Source organism: Chelon labrosus (genome assembly GCF_963514085.1).
Source record: "Chelon labrosus genome assembly, chromosome: 14".
Lineage (NCBI taxonomy): Eukaryota > Metazoa > Chordata > Actinopteri > Mugiliformes > Mugilidae > Chelon > Chelon labrosus.
This window is the reverse complement of record NC_140347.1, coordinates 23,048,736-23,075,999: the sequence shown is the minus strand read 5'-3', so window position 1 is coordinate 23,075,999 and position 27,264 is coordinate 23,048,736. Positions and strand designations below refer to the sequence as shown.

Below are 27,264 nucleotides of genomic sequence, written 5' to 3'. Positions count from 1 at the left end.
TTCAACTCCACAGAGTTAATATAATGTGTATGACTACGTTGCTGCTACTCTTCTGTCCACTCAAATGATTTGATTGCTGGGGCATTGCTGCTGCACCACCAAACTAAGACACATTCAAAGACATTAAGTGCCGAACAAAATGGTGTAGATTGCGGACAGATCCAAACTAGCTATTTCCCTGCATACCTATGACAATACCTATGATTTGTAAACTAAAGTAGAGAGTGCTTGGTCAATTTTCATATTTACTGAACAGAACTCTCAAGAATATTCCCTGACAAATGGTAAGCAGAAGTGTATCATGTATAACTATAAATAACCTATATACACTATCTATCTATTTATCTAACCCCCCTGCATGACTGCCATAACACAATACAGTTCTGTAGTACTACAAAAACAACTTTCTGAGTTATTTTAAACAAATGCTGAATACTATAACCTCCATAAAGCAAAGATATAGTGCAGGACTGTTACATTACAATGTTTTCACTAGTGTACAATGAACTGGCAAGTGAGTGTGTACCTATATAGGCTATATAAAGTAAAAACGGCAACACAACAACAATAACAAATTATCTAATAATATTATGCACATGTAAGGACTGTTGACTGTGGTTTTAACGAATTTCGTCTTTTAAATAAAAATGTCGCACAAGTGGGTGGCCGAGCTCGTGCGTGTGCACGTGCCTCTGACGCGTTCTCGCATAGCCTCGCGCTCATTAACCGTTATTTCTCTTCCTGTCTCACATTTCACCACGTCTTTACAGATGCTGATCTTAAAAACCAGAGCAAATCGTTAGCGCGTTTGTAATTAACGCTGTTTACATCGTTTTCGCGCTCTAGTTCAGAACTGCTCTAACATTTGCTGTCACATCATCCCAGGGTTCTGATGCTGCTGTTGGAGGAGGGCAACATCCAGTGCATCCAAGTTAATATCACATCATGAAACGCGGTGCTTTAAGGATGGAGAGCCGTACTCACTGCTGGATGTTGTTTCTCGTCTGAACATCAACGCCCCGAAACAGCGTCGCGGTGTTTTCCCTCTACCCTACAGCCGCAGCAGGATCCTCATGAGCCTCTCTCTGTCATCTGTCCGTCTCTCACGCTCGCTCATGCTTATTGTTTACGGTCCGATCCGGGGATTTTCCAGCTTCCCTCTCGTTGCAGAAATATCGATTCCAACATGACACGTCGAGTTATTTATTTCATTCTTTGAGCTAGCGCGCCGAGGCTGCCATCTCCTGGCAGATGTGTCACACTGGCTGCTGGCTGTGGGTCGGCGGTTATGTAACCGCGGATAAGGCGGTCATATGATGTGGTGTTTTAAACCCTGACGACAAATAGTAAAATATATGGATAAATGTGCTTAGCCTTTATTGACACTCTAGAGTACATATATATCAGGACAGAACAATTGTTTCAACTTGTCTGGGTTACGTTTTAACCATGAAAGAGGTATATTCTTTAAACCTACATTTTCACCCTCCCCCTCTTCTTACAGCCAAGACTATACACCATAAGGAGAGAGGGTGGGGACAAATTGGTTGATTTGAAACAAGACAAAAGTGCATTCACACCTCCCAGCACAGAAGCATCTTCCTGCCCTGAGCCTCTCAGTCAACTCAGGCTGCTGCAGACGGCAAAGCCTCCTCTGCAAGGGATGTCACAAATTCTGCTGTGCTTGTGTGTTCGCTTTTTGTGCAAAGTGGAAGATACCTGTTATACTGTCATTAGACTGTCTTCACAAGACAGCCGGTGTTTGGTGCAGCGGCTGGGGCTGCCTCTTTCTAAAGAATGGCTAGAGAAGCTCCCAGGCCCATCGGTGGACTGCATAACTTGGCTTCGTAGTTGCCAGATGTGAACACTTGCGATGTGAATATCTATCTGGCAACGCTCCCAGACACAAAAAATGGCACTTATTTTCCTATTATTTTCCCTAAAATGTACAAATGAATAGGGCAAGAAAACCAAATAGGGAGAAACTGCTTTGGAACCAAGTTTCTTGAATAAATGGGTGTGTGCACGTTCTTGTTTTTACGAAGTTGTGGAGTCCAAACTCCTGCAGAATACTAAGACTGTGGGGACATGTTGTCCTTGGATCCCCAAGACCTTTTGAGGGTTAAAACCTGTTAAGACAATTAGGTTAGGGCTAGCCACTTGGTTAGGGTAAGGGGCTAGAGAATGCATAATGTCAATTTCAAAGATAAAAACAGTCAGTCTGTGTGTGTATGTGTGTGTGTGGGCATCCACCCAGACGCTGAGAGGACGTCTGTGGTTTTCACATCTCTGCTACTGCTGCTGCTTTAGAGACTTCAGCGAGGCCAAGCGTCGAGGAAGTGGAGCAGAAACAGAGGAAGGGCAAAGTCATGGAAGGAAGCATCTGTGCGTACGTTTGTTTCCTTCCAGTTTTTCTTTCTCTCCTTTAACGACATTGCCTTTTTAATTGGGCAGCTTTAGGGCTAAACTCTGCCTGTTCTCATTACGGACTAGAAGAAGGCCCATCCTGTTGTTGACTTTGTGCTGTGTCACAGTATTACAGGAGCTTTTTCACTCGTCTATCGTTGCAAACACAGCCAATGCGAACATTATCTTTCAGATCAGACACACAGAGGAATGGGCGGGAACAAAAAGAGTGTCTCTGAACACAGTGGTCGTTTATTCACAGTGATGTACAACATGCTGATTAAGGATTCACTAAACAAACATCCAGTAAAAGTCTCCTTTTTAAATTTAAGTGCATCGATCCAGGTAGACATCCGAGCAGTGTTCACTGATTACTGTACATCAGTCCTCCCTTGACGTCTGATTGGCTCAGAGCCACAGGGCTATTCAGACGTAATGACGTTATTCCTTTAAAGTAATTACTCCTCCATTACAATTTAGAGTACAACCCACATTTTTTATTCTGTCCCCATTCATTCTCTAATGTGCTTTATCAGTCAGTTTATCGATCACAGACCACCCATTCTCAGAAGAGGGGAAAAAATATTCACAATTTTCTCTTCACAGGAATTACACTTAACTTGACCAGATTATTCTCCCATCTCCTATGATAGCTCAGTCACACCCTGAGATCGCTGCAAAACGCTTCTTTACATTAGTTTCTCTACACAGTTTTAACTGTTTTAGCACCAGATCTCTATATACAAAAAGGCGTCAGGGGTGGCATTGTACTCCACTGTTAACACTTAATCACTTCATCAGTGCGACACATCTTTGCTACAAAATACAAATTCTTGTTCAAGTGATGTTAAAGTCAGGATCTTGGCTGATTTATTTTTTTTAAAAACACACAGTTTGATTAATAGGTAAAGAACATAACATAAATTAAAATTTTAAAATGTTTGTAGTGAATTATATTTTATTTATTAAATAATTCACATTGCATGAGTCTGTCAGTGTGCGACAGTGTGCACTTGATTGTGGAGATTACTGAGGTACATGTATGCATCTAATTTCCCCAAAAGTTGCTTAAACGGAGTGAAATCGGACTATTAACACATTTACAAGTGTGCTTGATTTTGCTTCGGCTTTTGTCACCAGAGTAGCCCTGCATGTACGGCGGTCATAGCCAACATCAAGCGTATTGTCTGTACAGTATTCAATAGACCGGAAGAGTTCCAGAGAACCAAGGATCCAAGAAAGAGAGTCTCTTTCTCTTGCAGCGTTACAAAGTGTTGATGCTTTGAATATTCAGCAGATTCTATACAAGGACAGGAAATGTTGCAATACTTTAGTGACACTGAAATTCCCCGTTGCTCCAATGAGCTGAAAAAACACACAGTACTAAGAAAGAAGCACAAAGACCCAGAGTTATTGGTTACTAAAAGGACAGATGGAGAATCTGCATATGTGCAGTGCAATCCCTGGATGTTCACATGGATACTAGGATTCTATGAATAATCTGAATAAAACGGCCTAGTGTAGACACCTCAGTCAGAATAGACTGAGACCAGAAGTTTTGTGAGGAGTAAGGCTTTGATGATCACTTGAACAGTGTATAATATGTTCTCTCTGGGTGGAATGAGTATGTTCTCCCAACATCACGTGATGTGCATTATTTATTGCATATAGTTTGGGGGAAAAATGCCTCTTTCTCTGTTATATGTCAGATTTGTGGATTTGATGCAAACATAAGTTGTATTCTGACTGATGCTTTGGGGCACATAAGCGCATATATCCAACAGATCATTCTACTTAGCATCCATGTAAAAGAATGTAAAAAGTCAGAATCTAATCAGAATGATTTGAATCAGTTTGGAGACATATTGTCCATGTAAACGTATCCATTGCCAGGTAACAGTGTAGGTAAGGTAATGGTTTAGCCCTTGGTAAGTGCCTGAAGAATTACTGCCAGCCTTAGGACTTAGCTTAGCTAAGTCTCAGTCGTTGATCTCTGACCTCCCAGTGAAGGCATGTTATAGTGCAAGACTCCATTCTGTGCCACTTGGTTAATTTAAAGGGAAATGTGGTACTTCAGAATACAGGGTGTGTTTGTCATTTCAGCAACGGCGTACACTGCTGATAAAACTGAAGAGTCTGCGGAGGATAGATCAGCCAAGTCTTACTTTTTACTACAGTATAGTTCAACTTAGACTCCCTTCAAGGCCCTCTGCTCTGAGGCTTTTCGCCGTCGCTTCTTATGGCGCTTCCTAGTGGCAGCATCGAAGCAGGTGACCATCATGACGTTGGCTTTGCAGAGGCTGACCCTGTTCTCCAGCCGAGCTGTCACCACCTCAAGGGCCTCCAGATGCTCCAGGGAGTCCACCTCGAAAGTCTGCCACAGGTCGACTGGGGAAGGATAACAAGATATTATTATTATTATTATTATTATTATTATTATTATTATTATTACTGCATGGGGTTATTGTTTGTTGACAGTATCTTAATGAAGTTAAAGTTTTTTGTAATCCTAGCTTTAATATATCTGCAGGGTGACACTGCTGAGGTTTCTCATTTTCTCTATTGGTATTTGAAACCACTTCCTGACATAAATTCTGTTAATTCATGGGTTTCATCAGGTCCCTTTCCACAGGTGTTTTAATCAAGCACCATGCAGTCTACATTCATAATCTAGGTGCTTGATTTTAAACACCTGTGGAAAGGGACCTGGTGAAACCCATGAATACTGCAATTTGTTCGATGTGGCCGTTACTAAAAGCTCATTTAAGGTACTGCGGGACATAGATGCCGTAACCTACGCATGTAGCCTACCCTGGTGTGAGCCATTTATACTTCATCTTCGCCTCGTCAGTCTGGCTCGCTCTGTTAAAATGCCACCCAAACACTAGTCGGAGCTGTGTCTTTTTTGCCAGCCGGGTAAATTTTTGTTTCCACATCCTGCTTCACTGTCAACAATGGCGACTGAAAGTTTCGCAGAAATTTCGCCGAAGATGAGACATACAAACGTATCTCCGGACCGCCTCAGTTAACCTTTCCTCGATGTGTTCCATCTTTATTGAAAACAATCAATTTGAAAATTGCAGAGATGGAGAAGCAGCTGGAAATACCAAAGCGGAAATGCGCTACTACCAAGCAGACCAATCACAGCTCTTGCATGGCGCGCAGTTACATTTCTGGGGAGGTGCCCGTCAGGCTACGCCGTTAGGGTCTGCGTAGGGTCTGGGCTGTTGTCGTAGCTATGGCATCAAACTGACGCAGAAGCCTTAACACCTATAAGTCAAAAGGTGCTACCTTCCATAACATCACCACATTATTTGTGTATAAAGCAAAACATGCATCGTGCTATTGTAGGTAATTATAGTGGCAAGCATAAAGGAGGCCTTGGGATACTGTCCTAGTAATAGCAGGAGGCTGCCCCTGTATAGTACAGATATGATGTACTGTATAGTACATCATATCTGTACTATATCTGTACTATATCTGTGAACAAGTCAAAAATAGACAAATGTCACTGACACTCTTGGTTCCACTTGGCGGGCTCCAGCATGAGGTTGTGTTTGGCGTGCTCCAGCTCTCTCCTCAGGTTGTTGTATTTGGCTCGGACCCCTGAGATCCTCTGCTGACGGTGCTCCAAAAACTTCAGCTTGGCGCTGAAGCATGCTGGCCCCTGGCGGCACAAACACATACACACATTTCACTGCTTTGATTTATACACTTGTTATACATAATAATAATTAAAAAAAATAAAAAATAAATCTATGTATTTTTAAGCTTAACATTGTGTATTTTAATCTTAAATTCAAAGCTTTTTCTAGAATATAGCACCCTCCACTCATTTCTTTGCTGTCCTCATTAAAATTAAAATAGTTTGGTCTGAATGGTCTGGACAGACAAATAGCCTCAGCGAGAGAGAGGCTGGATGGAAAACACCACCTCCCTGCACTCTCTGTCTGTCTCCATCTCTTTACACACTCATAAACACCAGATTAGGGCAGAGACATCACCTCTGGGGAGAGAAACAAAACAGATCTGTAGGCGACTAAATAGAGTTACCCCTGATTTCATTAACCTTAGTAAAACTCATTAAGGTTGTGCACCATTAAAGGGAAACAGAAAGGAGGGCTCTAAAAATGAACCTGCCGTATTCCTCCACCACGACTATTAGGAGACCATGTATTTGAGTTGTTCTCTCAAATTAATATATAATAAAAATAAATCAATAAAACACAAGAAAAGATTCAAAAATCTTTTTCCCTAAATGAAATTTGTGTAATGTCTACCTCTGTGTTCTGTTTGTCCTTGTGTGCTTCTTTGTTCCTTGCTGCAGCACTGACCCAATTTCCCCCATGTGGTCATTAATATTGTATCAAAGTTGTCGGGTCTGAGACTGGCGGAGGCAGGGAGCAGTCTCTTGGGGCCAGACCTCTTGTCGAGGGGCCATCACGTCACCACATGGTTCCCATTTTGCTTTCAATCAGATCTCAACTGTAAATGCGAGGCGAGCCCTTTTATCTAGGCTTTACTTAACTCGGGGGTCAGTTCAACGAGTTTGCTTCTCTTAAGCAACATGATGCTTCTGTTTATATAATGAACACCTGATAGCTGCCCTGTACAGCCACAGGCTTCATTCACAAGGGCAAATGTCAGGATTTCTCCTCCCCAGATAAGAGAGGAGAAGGGATTTGCCCTCAGACTGACGGTAACCTTTGGGCTGGTGTTGCTCTCAGAGATGAACCCACTGAGATGAACACGCTACTGGAGTTGTGCTACTATGAATGGAAGTGGGACATTACAGCTCTGATACTCTCAACTTTATGAGTTTCACATACCGGATGTGTCTATCTAGGAAGTTGATAAGCTTGTTTATTTAGCCTTCAACTTGCCCCTGACTTAAATCCCTCTGCAGCTATAATAGCAGAGAGGAAAACATGCTAATTTACCTGCAGATGTGCAAAAAAAAGTGCAAGAAATCACATTTTTGTCTTGTCTGAATTTAAAGAATCCTTGTAATCCTTATAGTTCCTTGTCGCAAATTCCAATGGGGAACTGTGGCCCACTGGTTGCCAGGGGAGGTTGATAAAGGTCATATATTACCAAATGCCCTTTAACCTCCTAAAAAAATAAATCAAAAGTAAACCCAGCACCTGTTTGCCAGCACCTGCTCTTTTCTGCATCCTCTGCACATTGTCGATCTCATAGACCTTCATCTCGTAAGCCTCCGGGATTCCCCGGTCCATCCAGCGAGACCGCGCACCGCTGGTCGAGCGTCTCAGGGACTGGGGTGCATCGTGGGAAACACGGCGCTGGTGAGCACCTACAGCAGGAAGAGAGCGAAAGTCCAGGCAAATGCTATTCTATTCTCCGCCATTTTCTTTCTCTTCTTCCATTTCTGAACATGTGCGAGTAATTCGATTTAATGAGGAAGAGGCGGCTAATCAAGTTTAATGCATTTTAGTTGACCCATAATCCTGTTGATTTTAATTTCTGTGTTGGGCATCAAACAGCGCCAGCATTTACACTAGTGCTGTTGGATCAACAAGGTGGCTACCGCTGGAGAGCATTCATTAAACACGACATTAGTACTGTCAACTGACATGCTAAAAGCATCACCCCCACAATAGGAACAAATGTGTATGAAAAATGAAGGTTAATGTCCCTAAGTGGCCTTCAATATTCAGGCCATGTGCTCTTCTGGGAAACTGAGAAAACAGATTGCCTGAGGCCAGAAGCAGCTTCCAGGGCCACCTCTTTGTGAACTGACTCTAGTGTGTGCTTTATGTCGTGAAACAAGTAGAACTGAATCACTCGAATGAATGTAGACTATATCAGACAACTTTAAATTCAAAATGACCATCCAACAAAAGCTTTGCCTTCTGTTTTTATTGCTCCATTAGCAGTATCATCTCCGTTAACCATCTTTTCAAAAAAATGTTTCTCAGCATATAATTCCATTAGCAAGTGTTGTTAGTATTCACACACATATTCTAATTGACTTGATTTTCTGGGTTTATGCTTCCATTAGTAAGTGCCGTCACTGGGTTCATATATTAATGATGTTACTTCCTACACAATTTGGCTTTCAATGCCAGAAAGAAAACTAAGACCGACTGCACACACAGATGTGCCATCTCTAATTAATGTCACATTAATATGTTATGTGGCCAGACTGCAAAACAAAAATGTCATGATAGAACTATCATTCATATTCTTTCTGGTTTACACTATGAGGATACTAGCTCTTTTCAGAAGAAGGAATGTGGCTGACACCATATACTAAGCTCAAAAGCTCTTTTCTTTGTTTTTAATCTAAAGGTATATGTTTAGACCTGCAGACACTGGCTTGAAAACTCTCTATCTCAATTACCACTGCATTTTGGAATGATTCAGACCAATTTTACATTACATATTGATGTGTACTGGCATGAAAGTAATTCATATGCACCTGTAATGAATGCAGCAGTAGACCACTATGATTATTAGAGATGCAAAATTGAAAATGAAATATCCCTTTTTCTCAGCTGCATTAATAATTTTTAAAAACATTGACACAATTACAACACTGTTTTTCCAGATAATTATCCATCCCAGATTTAAACCTGGAGTTATTTACATTGTATTGAAATTGATGGAAACCGATGCTCACTTGCTCTGTCTAAAATGTCCAACTCATGTCATCTGAAAGAGGCTTAAAGCACATCCCAACTTTTTTGCTAGGCTAATCAAAATATTGTGAGATCAGTAAAACTACCTTATTGGCAACAACAAATTACAAATGCTTAAATTGGAGGTTCTAATTGTTCCAGAAGAGAAAGTCATCCAGTTCAGTTCGTAAAAGGCCAGTTAATACAGGTTTTTACCTGTGTTGCCTCGCCTCCGAGATGATCGGCTGCTGCGCGCCACACTGAGGTGAGAGCCGCTCCTGTCACTGACAGAATCTCTGTTTGAGGTGCTGCTGGCTGTGGCTTCACTGTCCCTTACCATGCTGTCATAGCCACTGCTCACCAAACTGTTCCTGTTAGAGAAATGCAGGGATGTCTTCCCCATGGCCGGTGGCAAATCCCCACTCAGAACGCTGGTGGTGTCACTCGCATGCCCACTTGTGTGATCAGGCATGCGGGGAGCGGTCAACTGGCTATATGGGGAGGGAAGTGCAGCCATTTGGTCTGGTCCTCCTGAAGTTGGGCTGGAGGCCCTTTCCTTAAGGAGGTCGGTGAGCCGACCATTGACAAACCCCTGGATGGCTGATTTTGTGGATGAGCACGTGGAACTCTGGCTTGGAGTCCGACTGATAGAGCACAAAGACCGTGGAGGGGAAGAGGAAAAAAAGGAGGAGGTCCGCTCGCAGTTAATGGTTTTACTGTCTGGGGAAAGACTGGCACTGCGGTTGATGGACTGCAGGTTTTTGTGGGAGAGGCTGAGGTTCTTGATGCTGGGAGCGGACAGCCGACGGACTTTGGGACTTGCCAACTTAAGTTTTCCAACAGCAGAGAGCTTGCCGTGGGTATGTCTAGCAGAATGAGCTGCAGGGTTTTCAGAAGGGAAAAAGTGATGACTATGGTCAGACCGAGGATTTTTCCTTGGGCTCCTGCTGGCTCTTGGAAAGGTACAATCACCCCCATTATTTCCTTTATAACGTCCCTTACAAGCCCCTTCAGTACTTCCCTTGGAGCTCCCCTTAGAGCTCACTGAAGTGTTGCTACTGCCTCTTTCTAGAGTCGGGAATTCCCTTGGGGTCCTCCCAAGGGAATTAGTCCTACAAACCAGCTGCTCCAGTTTGGCACTGAAAAGCCTGCCACTGTCCTCAATGGGTGATTTCAGCCTGCTGCTTGTATTATCATGTTTCATAGCTAGATTTGAGGTCTCAAACAGAGATCCAACGCCCTTTCTGAGAGCACTACTTGAATCCTGTTTGAACTCTGAGCCATATTTTCGAGGAGAGGATACATGGAGGCTGTGGTTTGCAGAGGAAAGCTGCCTGCCCTGCCTCCTATCTAGAGTTACCCCTGGGCTACATGGAGTGGATGATGTCACCCCCCTTGGGTTTTCCGTCATGTGGCAGCCAGGGTAGATATCCTGGTTGGCATTTTGCCAGCCCCTAGGTAAACTGCCTGTTTTTGAGGAAGCAAGGTTTGTTTCTTGGCAACCAGGTGAAACACCAAGTCTCTTGGGATTATTCTCAAGATGTCTACAAATGTTTTGTCCCACCTCTGAGACCCTTAGTGTGTTAGTGGAATAAACATGCTCACTGTCTCTAGGGTGACTCTTGTCTGTCTTATATGGTCTCTTGTCACACATTTTGTTCTTAGTCGGTTTGTTGCAGACACCTAACTCAATTGGATCATAAGACATTTGGCTACAAGATGGGGAACATGTCTTGTCAGACTTTTTGACATGTGTCTCAGAGGCAGAAGTCACACTCCTCTTACTCTCTACTGGACATTTGTCAGTTTTTCTTTTGAGCTCAGACCCTGACTTGTCTCGCTCAAAAGTTTCACGAGGGATTTCGTTTTCTCTGGCATGATCCAACTTACAATCTTCATCTGTATTAATCAACATTGGATTTATGAAAGAAGGCAAAACCCTTTTTTCCTTTCTGTAATGATATTGGGGCTTTTCAGTGACAGCCTCTGTAGCTTCAGGCAGAAGAACTGCGCATTTGGTTGTATTAGCGTTTGCTCCTGCAGATTCTTCGCTGACATTGCTGATTATCCTGATTGGTTGAGAGCCAGCTGAGCCTTGAACATGTCCCTGTGACTGGGCAGTGTCTTTGATGCAAATAATGTTTCCACCTGTCCTCCCCGTGTCATACGCTCCGCTGATGGTCACCTCCTCCACCATAGAGAAGACAAGTTCATCTTGACCTTTGAGGTCCAGTGGCTGTTGGACAGTCACTGTGATAGTGGCCTTCATTTCCTTAATGTTCTCTGAGGGACAATTAGGTAAGACATCTCCATGTATAACACTTTTAGCCAAGGAGTGTGAAGAAGAGCAGGATGAGGAAGGAGATATAGGAGAGCTCTTGCCAACTGGTGAGGTCCTTTTATCTGGTTTGAACCAATCAGCAGCTTCAAGACATTCTTGCTTTCCTGAAGGCTGAGGTGCACGGGAACTATTGCCGGCTTTGCCCTGTGCATCCGGGATATCAGTGCTCTGGGATGACAGTTCCTTGCATGACTTAGGAGTTTTAGCAATGGGAGGCTCAGACCGACAGGTGTGGTTAAGACCAAGAGTTTGATTCAGTAGTTCCTCACTGGAGCTGTTGGCACTACACTCCTCACAGTCATATAAACCCGAATCCTCTCTCTGAAAACTGTCTCCGGGGAAGGCACCATCTGCTTGCTTTTCTCCGACAGCGGTCTGGCTGCAACCTAACCCATGGTTCAACATTGTCTGTGGTGATTCTGATGCTTCAGTGTCTGCCTGTTTTCTAGCTTCCCTCTGGGGCTGTGGTGTAGTTATGACTGTCTTAAGAGAAGCACCTTTTATGGAAGACCTGAGCACATCCATTGTCACTTCACTTCCATCAATACAACCCAAACGTTCTTGAAGTTCAGCAAAGGTGTCACATTTAAGACACTCCCTCTCTGGCTGTGTCCCGTCGGCAACAGTGTCCTCTGTCTTCTTGTCTCCCTGCAGCTGAGGAATTCTAAGAAGCTCTTGGAGGAGAGCAGTAAACTCTGGGTCATCCAAGTCCGCCTTGTTGGGATGCAAAGAAGGTATGATGGGCACAAACTCAGGCTGTGCCAGCCTTGGGGGTGCTTTGGAGTGGACCAAGCCATCTGAGTCTATTTGGATCACAGTATCACAGGACTGGTCACTACTGGAGCGTTCATCTAATTCACCACGCAGCCGGAAAGGACGGATGTCGACATCAACCGCATCTGTGGAGTGAAATGCCCTCAGGGACATAGGCTGAGGCCCTCTCTTTTCTTTGGTCAGACTCCTCCCACAAGGAGAACATGAGGTGGATTGCTGTTGGACATAGATGAATCACATTGTTAGAGCTGCACAAGATTTTCTTTGAGATTCAAAATAACTGTCAACAAGTGGAAACAATCACATGGTAGCACAGCATATGCTGTGGATTTTGGGCCAAATAAATCATAAACATGCTTTCTATTTTGTTCCGATTCAGAGAGTAATACGATATGTTACAATGATTATTTTGCGGAACATTTGGATTTCAGGAAATAATTGAATCAAAAATGGAGCATCAGCAGCAAGGATGGGCACTGGCCTTTATATTTACTGTGGTGCATGTACCAGAGTTCTGTAAATGTTCAGTTTGATCAAGAATGTGAATGCTAAGAAGGAGCACTGCTGCTGCCAGACACCTCAGAACGAAAAGAAACATACAATTGCCCTCTCTAACCGTTCTCAACTTGACTGATTTGTTCACAGAAACCAGAACGACCCCCCAGTTTCGGAAAAATAAATTAGGTGTGAAAGCACACTAAGACCGTACCTTTGTCCTCTTCTGTGTCCTGCGTATACGAGAAGCCAGCTGGATGGTAGAGAAGGTCTCTTGAAGGTGTACCAGTGAATCAGCAACTTCAGCAATCACTGCAGTATGGCAATTTGCTTGACCCAAGGACTCTCGAAGGAGCATATTCAATTTACTACCCCTGTGCGAACAGTGCAAACATCCAGATGTTAATTTGCTAAGTTAGATATTGTATATATTAGATACTGTTGGTCTTGGTTGGACCAAGAGATCTTACTTGCTGGGGGTGGTTTTGTGTCCACTTAGAAGAGACACAACAATAGGGCCCAGTTCAGAGTGGGCAGGTTTATTTTTGTTGATACCCCTCATGCCATTACACACATCTATCATGGTCAACTTAGTGGAGCCACGTGACCCTGAGGATGGAAACCAGAAAGTATTGGAGAGTGTAAATGCAAAAAGCTTTGAATGCTTATAAAGAACACAATAATTACAAGAGATATCGTAAACTGGGTTAAACTGGATAAGAATTTTCTGGACAATGTTTAAATCACCAGGGACATGCTAGCTGAATATTTCGGTCCAACCTTTTCCAATGGTGCTGCTCTCTGTACGAGGGGGCTGGACGTGAAGAGTGAAGAACATTATGGAGCTGTGGGACAGGTAAGTTACAAAGTCACTGTGTCTACGTGCGGCAATGGCTGCGTCCAGGAGGGAAGCGGCTCGCTCAGCAGTGGGGGCCTTCACCCTGTTGTGGTTACGTAGCTGTAAAGAAGGAAGAAAATATCAGAAAATTTTACGTGGAGTGAATTTTTTCCAAAAGACCACGTGACTTTGTATATTTTGCCAATCTCCCAGTTGTAGTCTAATGTCTATCATCAAGTGTATTTGAATAAAGATAGTAAAATAAGAGACTTTGTTGGCTTTGGCAAAGATTTGCACTGACAAACTTTGACTTTTTCCTGGATATTCGCTAGGTTTCATTTAGCAGAAATAGAGTGAATGGCATACCTACACTAATGACGTGCTGGCTTGCAGTGCGAGGGAGGAGAGAGCTGCTCAATCATAATGTGATCAGATGTAATCTGTTCCGCAGTCTAATAGGTTTCACTCCCCACCAGTATTATCTTCTCCAGTCAGAGTAGACCATTATCTAAACTATCTGAATAAAAATTCTTATCACATCTAGAGGACAAAGACTAAAATCTAGCTTAGAGTGATCACAAACAAAACACGGCAATGCAATGTCACCTGTGTCCTCACTGGCAAGTTCTACTTAAAGCAAGCCAAACCAAACCAAAAAAAATAAAAATAACCTGAGCTCTCTAGATTGTAGATAGATTTTAGATAGTCCTGTTTGTATTCACAAGGATTAATTAGACTGTGCTGTACATAATCATGCCAATATCCATCAAATAATCCATGGTCCAGTGACCCAGTGTAGGCTGAAAGAAGCAATTTAACAGTCCTCTTTGTTCTTTCAAATCAAAAACATTCGTCCTTCTACCTGTATCCCGTAGACTGGGTCCTCCTGGACTCTAATATGGGCTTTTGGGCTGTCCTGGATACTGCCTAATGAGGGGACGACCTCCCCCAGCAGATCCCTGAGCGTATCCTCCTCTCCGCAGCACAGCTCTACAGCAGACACCGACACGGTAAGATCGGTCCAGGTCTTCTCCCGGCGTCGCTCGATGGCACTGTACAGCCAGGAGATGGCACAAGGAATCACCCCAAGCTTCTGGATGTTGTCACCGCTCCCCACCATGCTGGACCAGGAACCTGAAGTGGACAACAGAGCATGCAGATCTATCCTCCTATGTATACTTGTATGTGCAGAACTGCATAGAGTGCTACACATACAATACGGAAAGATTTACATGGCCACATGCACGCAAGCTTAACATCAGTCCAAAGAATGATCAACAGTTTCTGTGTAATAACTCTGCTTTGGAGGACATTGATAGATAGTTTATTCCAATGACAATCTTATTTGGCAGAATCAGAATTAAAGAATTATTTTTTTTTTTTTTATGCATGACCAAGTGTCACAAGTCTGTCTGCTGCCCTATCCGGACCACAGTTGTGTTGAGAGGTGTGCATTTCATATTAAGACAAGATATGCAATATCTATTTACACAGATCTGTAAATATTATAATGGATAAATGTTATATAACTGCTGAAGATTGACGGAAACGAAACACAATTCGTAAACTTGCAACAGTGCACAAATGGATGCTTTTATGGACTGGTGCCCATATCCTAGTGCACTTTTGCCCCACATTACTTTTGAGTTATGGGCCTGTTTTACCCTCTCTTGTCTTATCCAAACTCTAATTGAATGAGGATAAGAGAATTGGCTCGCTCCAATTAAAGGCCGAGCTGGCTGCCGCTATTCAGACAGAATAGTATTCTGTGGAGGAGATTGATATCCCCCTGGCTGTGGGCCACATGTAGTCTGTATTGGCCAGCTAATTCAATCAGATTTACGGAGAGTGGCGTCATGTGAAAAAGCATCTCCAAGGAGACCCTGTCCTTACCCTGTGTGTGCATGTGTGTGTGCTCTCCTACAGCTATCTTTCTGAGGACTGGTTGGAGATCTATTCCATCGGAGTGAGGACATCTGTGCAAAGTGAGGACATTTTGGCCAGTCCTCGCTGCTTTAAAAGGCTGTTTGAGGGTTAAAACCTGGTTTTAGGGTAAGGGTTATTGTTAGCATTAGGGTGTGGGTTAGGGTTAGGCACTTAGTTGAGAGGGTTAGGGTAATTGCCTAGGGAATACATTACGTCAACAAATGTCCTCACAGAGATAGCGATATAAATGTGTGTGTGCCTGCCACAAATCTATTAAACCCCTTCACCAACGCTAAGTGCAGGGTTCCATCTCTCTAGTAGCAACATATTACAATCCACTTTGTTTACAGTCCCTCCTGAGCTCAGCTCTCTTTAGCAAAAGAAAATATTTTTGTGCAGTATGCTGAAATGTCAAGCAATGGGACGCTTTTAAAAAAAGCACATGTGCTGCATAATTGATGAGAAGGCTTTTATGAACAAGGTAACAGGTGAAAGATGAACGGCTAAGAAAAAAAGAGTTGAAATGGTAACACTTTCCTGTCACTACTGTAAAAAAAAAAACAAAGAAAAGGAGAGCAGAAAAGGGACAAATGGAGCAGGAGATGAAGGAGGCTGGAGATGTGTATCAAGATTGATACAAGGACAGAGAGGGGAAATGGAGACATGGAGTTTAAGGGATAGAGAGAGAGTGAATGATAGCGGGAGTGGGACAGGGGTGGGGGGTGGAGGGGGGTAAAAGCACCCCACTCTCATCTCAAGATTTTAACCCGTGGCCTCTCACGGCCACCGATTACTCACCCACATCAGCGCATCCCAAACCCAGGACACATCCATCGCTGCCGCTGAGCACACAGCGGATGACGTCAGCCAAGACTCCTGCACACACCTCGGCCTGGTCAGAGGGAACAAAGGACAGCCAGTATCTTATGAGGCGGGATGGACTCTGCAGATTCCCATGGGCTAAGACATTGTAAGCAGACCTTGGAGAAAGTTGAATATAATTGATGGACTGTGTTATTGTGGTGGCTATCCAGGCCCTATCAATTTTCAGGTCATCAGACAATGGGAGTGAACCAACCATGATGTAGTGTAAACAGGAGGGAAATACTTGAGAAAATACGTAATGCTAATGTTCCATCATCAAATATCTGTCAGAGTAAAACAAATTCATTGGGACAGTTTGGTAAATGGAGACATTTGTTGAAACATTAGGGAAGAAACCAACCTGACTTGACTCCTGAGGATAGGCAGCGTCCAAGTTGAAAGTCTTCAGGGGACTTTTTCCTTCCCTGCCTAGTGTCATTGTAGTGTGTGGTTGGCTTCTGGTGACTGGTTCCATCACAGTTACTCTCCTCTTGGATGGGTCAATCCGGAGAACAGGTGGTTGGCCTTGGCCCTGAGACAGCATTGGGCTCACTCTCAGCACGACTTTGACCTGGATGCCGAGGGAAAAGGAAAAGAGCCAAGTTGAGATTTCCATACAGTGAGAAGGGGTTGCAAAAAGATTTCTGTCCCAGAAGATGATGTGTAATGAATTTGATGGACCACAAGTTTCAGAATTGGCAAAATTTATGTCTTCAGTAATTTGATTTGTTTAGCATCAGTCACAGCAATTCCTTGTGTTTAGTGTTTGTCCACAATTTTCTTGACTTACAAAACTATGTTTTAAATTCACAGATATTGTACGAGTAATCCATGTCACGATTCAAATTGTGAAAACACGTCAACGTCAACCCCTTCTATGTCCCGCAGTACTCTAAAAGCGTCCTGACTCTGTTAAAATGGTCAGATGTCATCTGAACGCTGTAGAGTTAAATTTGTTCACAACAAAATGCATCAGGTTGTCTATAAAGAGCAGATTTGTTTAAATATGAATTGTCGTTGCCATTTTGCTGTACCACTAAGATATTAGATTTACCTCAAAACCTCAAATACATGTTTGTATGTGTAAATATAATTTTCAGTTGTGAAATAAATAAAATGTGTATTCCTGCAATTGTGCCTGGAATTAAAAAAAATAATAATAATAATAATATTGCTGACACTGCCCAGTCTCACCAGATGCACTCAGCTAGTGCGGCTAATGGTGTAGGGATTACAATAAATGCATTATACAAGAGAGTTTGAAGGAAGATTGGGCTGTACTATTTGAATTTTATGTACTTTAAAAGGCCAAATATGTCAGACTACTCTGAGACACCTTTAGAAAAATATCCATTATTTATTTAATGCACAGATTAACGCTGCGCTTTGTTTTAACTGAGCATGTGACTGATTTATGACCCGCTCAAGAATGTGACTGGCTTTGAGAATAAATACTAGGTAGAATGAAAGCACAGTTTCTATTTTTGAACAGCCAGGTTCACAAATTCATTACCTTTTAGCCATTACACAATCCACGCATCCCAAAATCTGAATACACCATATAGAATGATAAAGCTCTATCTCGTTATTTCGGTCATCAAATATAACTGAACAAGAATATGGAAGTTGTCGTACTTGTGCTCTGGGCCCCTGGTGCTCAGCAGTGAGAGCATACTGGTTTATGCAGTGCATGTAGTTAGATAGCTCGGTTGGAAAAATGAAAACCTAGGCACAACAAAGTGACACATGTCAAAAGGTATTAGGGCTGAGCATTGGGATGATGAGCTAAAGATGACGTGCTTTGCTCTGGTGAATCTTTGCAGCTGACATTATTTAAGAGAGGTACATTTGTACCATTCTGTACACATCTGTCTTCTTGCTTCATATCCATCAACTGATTGTAAATATAAATCTTAATGAACTGATGGTTAAGGAGAAAAATGTAAAATTGAACAATAGGCTACAGTAGTAGGTGAGTGGATTCAGTTAGTGCAGCAACTAAACATGCACTTCCAACTGCAGGCATACCTCCGCATGTCGCGACATTAATTCCTTAATGCAGTTCTCTACAGGAAGCCTGAGATTTAGAGGCTTTAAGGTCTTAAGGCTTTAAGGTCTTAAATTAAGTTAGACCCTGACTCTGACAGCCATTCAACGGGGCTCATAGGTCTTAGTCTGCAGCTGGAAGTCAACATATACCTCAGCAAAGACGGTCAGCCCTATTAAGGTTTGTAAAACAATTATAAAGGTGTTCCTGTTCAAGATTTAGGTTAGTAAGATTTCGAGTAGGGCTGTGAGTCATGACAACCAGTCGAATGTTGTTTTCTTGAAATTACACAGACCTGCATTACACCGCAATGACATCATCCCTCATTGGCTGAATTTGAAAACCATATTCCATCTGTCACATGATAGGTTCCTGGTGTCTGTGAAGGATTTTATTTATTTTTCAGTTCCCCTCCTCGTAATTTTAATACCTTACGCAAGAAGTGGCTCCCTAACCCTATTGAACATGTGTCAAACTCTATTTATGAGGGTTAAATTATTCAAGAGACCCATTTAAAAGTGGAGAAAATCCACGCTCTCACTCGCATACGTTTTCTTGCACGCCGAGGCACACTAAGCTGAGTGCTCGGGCCGGTGCGGCTGGGTCTATCCGAGCCCTTTGTCTGTAACTCTAGACAAAACCCAAGAGTCCATCTATGAGACGAGGAGAGGGCAGGCAGCCATATTGATCTCCCCGGTTTCTCTCCCAAAGGAGGGGAGGAGAAAGGAGGGGAGGAACAAGACAGAGACATTAGCACCACATTACAGTGTATCATAGAGGAGGACTGATATAGGATCTCCTACAAATTGACTGTGATCGCTTTACTCCACATCACGGATGGTAAAAACACTTCCAGGGTGTTGTTTGTGGGCTAGGATGGTAGTATATTCTCTCAAAGATGCATCACTAGTTCAGACCTATTCTCTGCACTTACATCTTGCAATGTAATATACAAAGTTGACCAGGTACTATAATATACATTTTTGTTTCTTTCCAATTTGGCAATGGAAATGTGCTTAAATTTAGTTCTTCAATGTCTTATTAAATCAGAATTAATAGCACTGACCAGTTAGATGACCAATAATTGTTGAAATTGTTGTAAACTGCCCCAAAAATCGATAGATCTGCCTGTAGATGTGCTAGAATTTGAAGTCCACCTTGCCAACATTGGGTGAGTCTTTGGTTCTAGTGGCAGCTTGGAGCAGGCAGGGGGGCACGGACGGTGGGTTTTTCTGGATTATCTCCCTGAAGCAGGTGGAGAGATGAGAGGGAGCTGGATCTGAAGCCTGGCCCCTTTTCCTCAACGTCAGGTTGAGCTTCTCGGCTGCCCTGCAGGGAAGGAAGAAGGTGGCATGTCATACAACTGAAACCTATGGTGTAACCAGTATAAATCCAGTAACATTGTTACACTCGACTCTTCCCAGGCTACAAATTTTTGTGGGGCGGGAGTTGGTCTGGTGTCGCTCCGTTGGTGACTGTTCATGCTCCTGCAAAGTCAATCAAATCGTTTGGCGGGGATTTATGTGGTGATGGACAGAAGAGTAACGACAAGAGTGGCGACAAAGTCATACACGCCACCTGAGTGTCGTGGAGTTGAATTTGTTAACAACAATATGGCTGCCGACTTAAGTCTGCTGTTGTGTTAGCGGTAAAGGATACTAGTTGTCGCATGCAGAGCTGTTTTTTCTCTGTATCGGTTGAAACACGCCCTGTAATGAAATCCTACGCCATCGACAGATTTACCTGGCCAAAAAGGACATAGCCGCAGTGTTGGCAATGGTCACCACTCTGGAGATGTGAGGGATCTTTGAGCTTGTCTGTACAGTCCCGGTGTCACCGCAGCTCAGCGTGGCATCATCTGCAGCCTGCCAGGGGAGAAAGCTCATTATAAAAATCCAAATCTGTAATTGCACTCCAGCACCGACTCCAAAAGGGGCTATTATCACGGGAGTTACTCTAGGGAGTAACATGGGGTGCGTCTGTGTAAGTAGGGCACGGAGAGCGCGGTGGGTTAAACATACACCATTAGTCTGGCTGCATTTGGAGTGTGAGGAATAGATTGTGAAAGCTGTAGTGGCTGCAGCCCGAGCTTAAAGCGTGACTCAGAGCTGAAGGGGCGCAGCGCACACACTGCCACGCACCATCAGTTAAGCAGCCCTATGAAAAGATATTCCGACACTTACTACAGCCATAGCTCCGAGGTGTGTGTGTGCTCTGAACTCATTCATATCCTGTGTGTGTGTGCAGCACGACCTATTCAGCATGCGTCTGTTGCAGGTCAGCAGGAAGTCAGCGAGCCCCGCAGCAGGCCTCAGAGCTAACATTTTTATATTACCGTTAGGCCACGTAACAATGTAAACTCGGCTTTCTTTTAATAACATCCAACCATAAAGTGCCAATTAGTGCCAGAGGAGATCTGTAGTGGTTTGGAATTAGACTGGGAGACTGGAAGCACATATGGATAATGTACACATGCCTCCCTTATCCCCAACCCTCATCCTCTCTTCTTTTTGACTCATATCTTTTGTCATAACCTTTTTCTATCTTCACTCTCTCTTTCTCTCTGTATTTGCTCTCATACGCTATGTCATTTTAATATCACTTGTTTTCTCCTGTCCTCCCCCACCCTCCGTCCTTTCCTTCTGCCTCCGATCTAATGCACTTAATTTGTCTTTTTCCTCCTCTTCCTTCTTTTTTTTTTACCCCGCCGTCTATCGTTTCCTCTCTCCTCACTCTTCGACCTCCACTTTTACTGTATATAAACCTGTATTGATCCGCTCTCAGGCTGGGCCCGCCTGGCTAATTTCTGGTACAGTCCTGCACAACACAAGTCTTATTTAAGGTTTTGCATTATTACTGTTAATTTAGTTAGACGAGTCAATTGTGAATAACAGGTTTATTCAATTAAAGACTCCCTCAGTCGTCTTCCACTCCGGCCGAGCATTCACTAATCCCCTCAGTTACTGTTGCCTTCAAATCCCACACTGCGCATAATGATAACAATGGTCGATAAAGCAGTAAGATTCCTCATAGATTTTGAAACGGCATGTCCCTGATTTCAGACAAAAGCAGGCCACTCATTTCCAGCTGTCAAATTTGCCGCCTGTCCCTGACAGATTTTATCTGCTCTTTAATTAAGGTAGCCAAACTCCTCAAATTGGATGAAAATCTCGTCTATGGATGACTCAGTGTTTCGAGCTGGCTCGTCTGAAATAAGAATCCATTTGAAAGGGCTCATACGTGATGTAATGCTGAAAGACTCAGGCGAAAGCTGCCCGTCCCAGGCAAAAAAAAAAAAAAACGATGATTCATGAAGAAGACATGAAAATAAGTTATTGTTTTGCAGCAAAGTCCTAAAATTCATTATGTAAGATAAGAATGTTTTATGAATCAAAAGAATTTCCAGGCTTAGAATATTGTATAATTGGACAAGCAAGACAGATTTAATCAGTGTGTCCAGAGAATAAAACTGCATTAATAGATTTGGCAGGTGGTGTGGCTATTTTAATGTAACCTCTAGTATCAAATGCTGGTTGTCCTTGAAAGTAATACTGGATTACTTCTGTGTGATACTTTAGTTTGATTTAGGCTTCTGTATCGGCCCTATGTTATAGCTTTACACATGTATCTTATGTCGTTGTAAGCTTTTATACTTGGGCCCGGTGGTGTCTACATTGTTCTCTAGATGCGCTGCCAAAACGCTAATACGCTAATAGGCTTCAAACAATGGTGACCGGGGCTGTTGGAGTTAGAGCTAATAAATGTCACTGAAATCACTGCAACAAATGAAAACAGAGAAGACGCCTGAGCAGATGGTGCAGGAGGCAGAAGGAGGGAGAATGTTATTTGCTTGTCTGTCCACTTGGAGACAAGGAAATGCCTTTTGGACCAGTCATGGTCTGCGTCACTGCAACTTGTAGTTATGTTGCACCGGGCTACACACAGCATAGGGTTCAGACCTACACCTTAACTACACTGTTCCTTTGGCAGATCCAAAATTGAGACATAAGTCTGGCTTTAGCTAGATATGCTCATGGTTGAGTCTTAGCAGGTAAGCACTCTTTTGCTCTGTTTCTGGCTCTGTAAAGGCCAGAAATAACCATTACCCATAAAACCATGTGAAGAAATCCAATCCATGTCACCAGTTACAGTTGCTTTGGTATGACATTGCTGTTTGTAGGGTGCTTAAGCAAACAGAGCCAAGTCACAAGATATATTCTAAATGCATCCTTTTTGGATATGAGGATCATGAGCAAAGTGCCCACTAACACACAGTTCTCACTCACCTTGGATAGGTTCGCCTATAACTTTTTTTTTATTGAGGACTGGGGAAGGGCGGGCTCAATCTGCGGTGGCTTCCATCACAGTAATGCATATTTCACCAGCTGCAATGTTAAATATGACCATCCCCCTATTGATCACGAATGCTTTTTGACTGGCTGGCTTTTATTACGAGGGTAAATCATGACCCAATTCCATTCCATTAGTAAAAGTACTTTTAAACAACGTGCTCCACCATGAGATTGAAATAGGCCCTGATTAGGCACTATGAGGCACTGGCTTGCTGACATGTGCACCCGTAAAGACATACATTACCCATATAGCTCAATAAAAGGGGGAAGTACACTGGGGGATGTGTTATATATGATTTAGTGATGAGAGAAGGCTTTTAGGGGTACCTGGCGGTAAGTGTAGACTGCGACACCATCAGCACTGGAGGCAGATTTAGAAGTCACCCGATGCTGCTGCTCCTCTACCCATCGATCCATATCGGGGTTGGGGAGCTTGGGCCCCCTGCGTCTGAGGGTTTGGGGTGTCCTCTGAGGGGTCCTGGGGCTTCGCGGGCTGTGAGGACTGTAGGTTTGACTGCGTGGTTGATACTGAGCCATAGGAGCCTCTCTTGAAGCCCTGTCTCCATGCTTTGTCTCACTTTGTCCCAGCAGTGAGCCGGTGCTGAGGCTGGCTTCAAAAGGGGGCTTAGCTAATGACTGACCCCTGCTCAGAGCCAGGTGGATGGCCTCCTGCTTGAGCTGGTTCAGATTCATACCACACGATCCACACTCACCCTGCTGCCTTTCTCTTTCCCTGGACTCGGCGGTGGACCGACTGTGGACGCAGAGGTTGTCATGAAGAAATGCCGACAGGTCACTTGAGTCCTACAGAAGGTGAGAAAATGGTAGCAGGAAGTATTTTAAAATTACAAACTGGAACAGGGCCTGCCATTTGTTTATTCCTGATCAAAACTTGCCTGTAATTGACCTAAGTTCCATTTTCACAAACCTAATGAGATCACAGATCCAGCACGAGCTTCTGGTGGGGACATAATAATGAAGCTAATTGTCTTGGTTTGCTTGAGAATTATATGAACGATCACTGGGCATATGAGAATGGAGCCATGGGAGGGAACTGCAAGCAATCTTAGCACTTAGTGAAGTAATCATGGAGGGAGCCGTATTGATTAATGCAGCCCGTGTGCTCTGTAAAACCGCAATGACAAAAACTGTATTTATTGCGCCTTTAAAATGGATGAAACACGTCATAACCCTCTCTTCAAATTCGCAAACAACAGGCCATTGTGGGAAAAACTGGAAAAACAGGAGCCCAATGTGTCTTTGTTTTTTGTGAGTCAGTATTAGGTTTTTGCAGAATCCTGTCATTAATTTGTAACTGTTTTAGACAAATGTACGAAAAGAGGTTGGACAATGTTGAAATCATACTTCTAAAAAAAAAAGAATTTTGACACCAAACTTGCCAGCCTGAACCTAACAAAATGGAATAAAACATCAAACCATTGTTTCATTTTTCATCCTGATAAAGACACTCGTTTGTTCAACATCAAGTACACTCATTCCCTTTTTGCCTCTTCCCGTCCGCCCCATCCATCCTGCAAGCTGCCAACCGTCAATGACCCTTGTTTCCCCAGAGGAGTACTTCAGGGGCTCTCAACAATTATGCAAAACAAAGTCATTTAAACACTAAAGTGCTAAAACCGCTGGAGGTAAATGTAGCTATCCCATAAAAAAAAAATTCAAAGGTACGTCCTGATATTCTGTGTCAAACAGGCAAACCACCCTACATTTTATAAATAGAACTGATGACAGATATATGGCGTAAGACTATAGTTGCCAGACAGATGACTGGACTTTCTGTCTGAGCCACCCCTTAAAAAGATGATATTATAGAGCCATGATGCTTTTGAGAAATCGCACTCAGATCGATAAACCTGCGAGGAACCAGCCGGCCTATCAGATTTCCACTGACCATGTCTACGGTCGCAATGATGCCATCTCTCTCCGGCTCCTGCTCTGTGGTCTCTCTTTAAAAACAGGATGGTAGCCCTGCCCCATGCCACTCAAGAGAACAAAAATAAATAGCTCTCCCTCAACGGAGAGGGCCGTAGAGATGACACAGGGATGTCGAGATGAAATATTCATGCCCATTTAAAACCACTCGCCCCTGAATGTCACCGGCTCACTTTGTCGATTTGACTCTGAATGATGGATGTTTGCGGTGATAAATGTTCAGATGAGCATTCCTCTAAAAGGCACCACCGTAGAGGCAGATGTGCCCACATGAGCACTAAAACACTTGTTAATAGTCTTGATGATGCCGCACTGTGTGTGTCCAAACATGTCAAAGCCTACAAGTGTGTGTTGATATGAGGGCTGCCAGTAAGGGTTCACTAGTAATCCATTTTTTTCCACAATTCATTGTTCATTTAAATGTAATAAGAAATGAATAAATATAGTCCAATGCAATTTTTCCACAACCCAAGATGAAATGTTAAAATTTTCCATCCAGTATGTCAACCAATATTAAAAAATAATTAATTAAATCAAAAATTCTTGTAATGCTGTATACACATTTCAGCATATTTTTAATTTTTGCTTTAAAAAAAAATCATGATTTATTTTTTTATTTGCTGATGTGCTTCATATTGCTTATATTTTACATTTATGAGAAAAAAAATCGTATAAATGAGTTTGTCTTTGTCGTTAAGTACAATTATTATTGCAACACAAATAGCTGCACGAATAAAATGTAATATTATCATCATATCTTCTTTTATGAACGTATCTACTGTTACTACTGCCGCCTGGTGAGAAGCCTGGAGATGTGATTTACTCATATTCTATATACTGAGCTCAAACACAACATGAAGATTTTGATCATCTTAAAACTAAGTCCATTTTATGATCCTATACATCTCCGCTCAGCCTCCAGTCCTTCCCATCAGAACATCACTGTTACTGACCTTGCAGGAGAAGTGATGGTGCACAGCCAGGCTCAGAGCTTGCTTCTTCAGAGCAACAAGGGTCCCCGAGCACTTCTCGCAACACGCAACTTTCCGCTCAGACCTCCCATAACCGGGATTCGCCGGCACAGATCCCCTACACAGAGTCCTACTTCCGAAGGACATGGTGCTCCTGATGCGGTCTCCTACAGATCCAGGCAGGGACTTGTAGGACGGGACATCGTCTGCTCCCTGCCACATATTCCGATGCGGGTCGCCCCTGGAGCCTCCGGCACCCTCTGGAGTGGGGCGCACCTTGAGCTGGCAGTCTTTCCCTTTGGCGCTTGCAGGAAAGCAGACGGACTCACAGTGATGTTGCGCTTCTGAGCGCTGAGAAATAAATCACTATTAGAAGGATGTATGTGGGCTTTGGCAGTGGGAAATTAGATATCTATCGACGCGGACAACTGTAACCACACCCAAATGTGTTTCTTTTTTCCCCCAAGCAGTGCAACAGCATCAACACGCAACTCTATAGACAGTTCAATATTTCACAAATGCTGAAAAACAAACAAACAAAAAAAAAACATTACTCATAATGATTAAATCTGACTTACCCAGTGCGCTCCTCTAGTCGAGGCTGGAAATCTCTCTCCTCTTCCAGTCAGAGATGACATGACAACTTGTAAATATTTAAAAAGATATCCGAACAAAGGCAGGGAGCATTTTGATTGGAGTTTGCCAAAGCTACTGGAATATAAAGCCCAAAAAATCCACTCATGTTAGGCTTGAATTAATAAAAAAAAAAATAGAGATACTACAAACTGGAGCGGCTGGAGGCAATGTTTAAGAGGTGAAGTGATGACTGTGGCACAGCGGAGAAGGAGAGAGCGCACTGGAGAGCACTTCATGAATTCACTTGGCTATTTATTATGACCTCCTCAGGGAGGCGGTAAGGAGCAGCTCACGCAAACGTTCAGGCGGCTGCATGGAGCTGAGTGAAGGTGTCTTCCTTTTTTTCGTTTTAAACAACTTTATTCAGCTTTAACAATATGATTACAACTGTACAATATTACTGTATAAAGAGGTCCGTCAACAAAATAAACATTTTAACATTTACATGCATGTATACATATAAACACCCCAGATATAAAAATAAAGCAAATATATATATATATATATAAACACAGAGATTGTTGATCATCTTCTGTTCAATTACTGTTAAAGCTCTTGTTTTCCATATGTGACAGTTAATGAGACACATCGCCAGCCAGAACAGACGTCTCTTAGAATCAATAAAACTCTCTTTAAAAAAGGCTGTGCATGACAGATTTCTCATCTTTTTCCCAGCATGATTCATTGACGATCCATGTCCTAACCTTGCAACATAATAGTCTGTATGGACTGTAAAACATTCTTGTATAAAACTGTACACTACATTATAATATATCAATAAATCCATGTAACAAGGATACAGTGTCATGGATTCCTGGTCAACTTAATTGTCAGGGCTGTCTCAGACAAAGCTCCCCATATGGATATACTGTACATCACAGTTTTACAATCATGACATAAGCCAGGCACTGTAGCTGACTGAAAGTATATACATTAAAGAGGAATTCCACCAGTTTACCATATCAATAAAGTTTTAACGCTGATAATAAGAGATTTATGTTATTAGTACTGACATATTGGGGT

The 27,264-nt window shown here is 42.9% G+C and overlaps 1 protein-coding gene across 1 annotated transcript; it reads right to left on the bottom strand.

The window, feature by feature from the left end:
- Positions 1–3,416: 3,416 nt before the first annotated feature.
- kif26bb (kinesin family member 26Bb) lies at positions 3,417–26,243 on the bottom strand (the record flags this gene model as incomplete). Its single annotated transcript, XM_084560825.1, has 15 exons — positions 3,417–4,794; positions 5,923–6,073; positions 7,551–7,720; positions 9,264–12,378; positions 12,872–13,031; positions 13,128–13,266; positions 13,438–13,615; positions 14,358–14,629; positions 16,220–16,313; positions 16,647–16,856; positions 19,490–19,661; positions 20,076–20,197; positions 23,012–23,488; positions 25,588–25,956; positions 26,184–26,243. The coding sequence occupies 15 exons, from the start codon at positions 26,241–26,243 to the stop codon at positions 4,595–4,597; spliced, it is 5,889 nt and encodes a 1,962-aa protein (XP_084416951.1). The 3' UTR covers positions 3,417–4,594.
- Between the last annotated feature and the right edge of the window lie 1,021 nt (positions 26,244–27,264).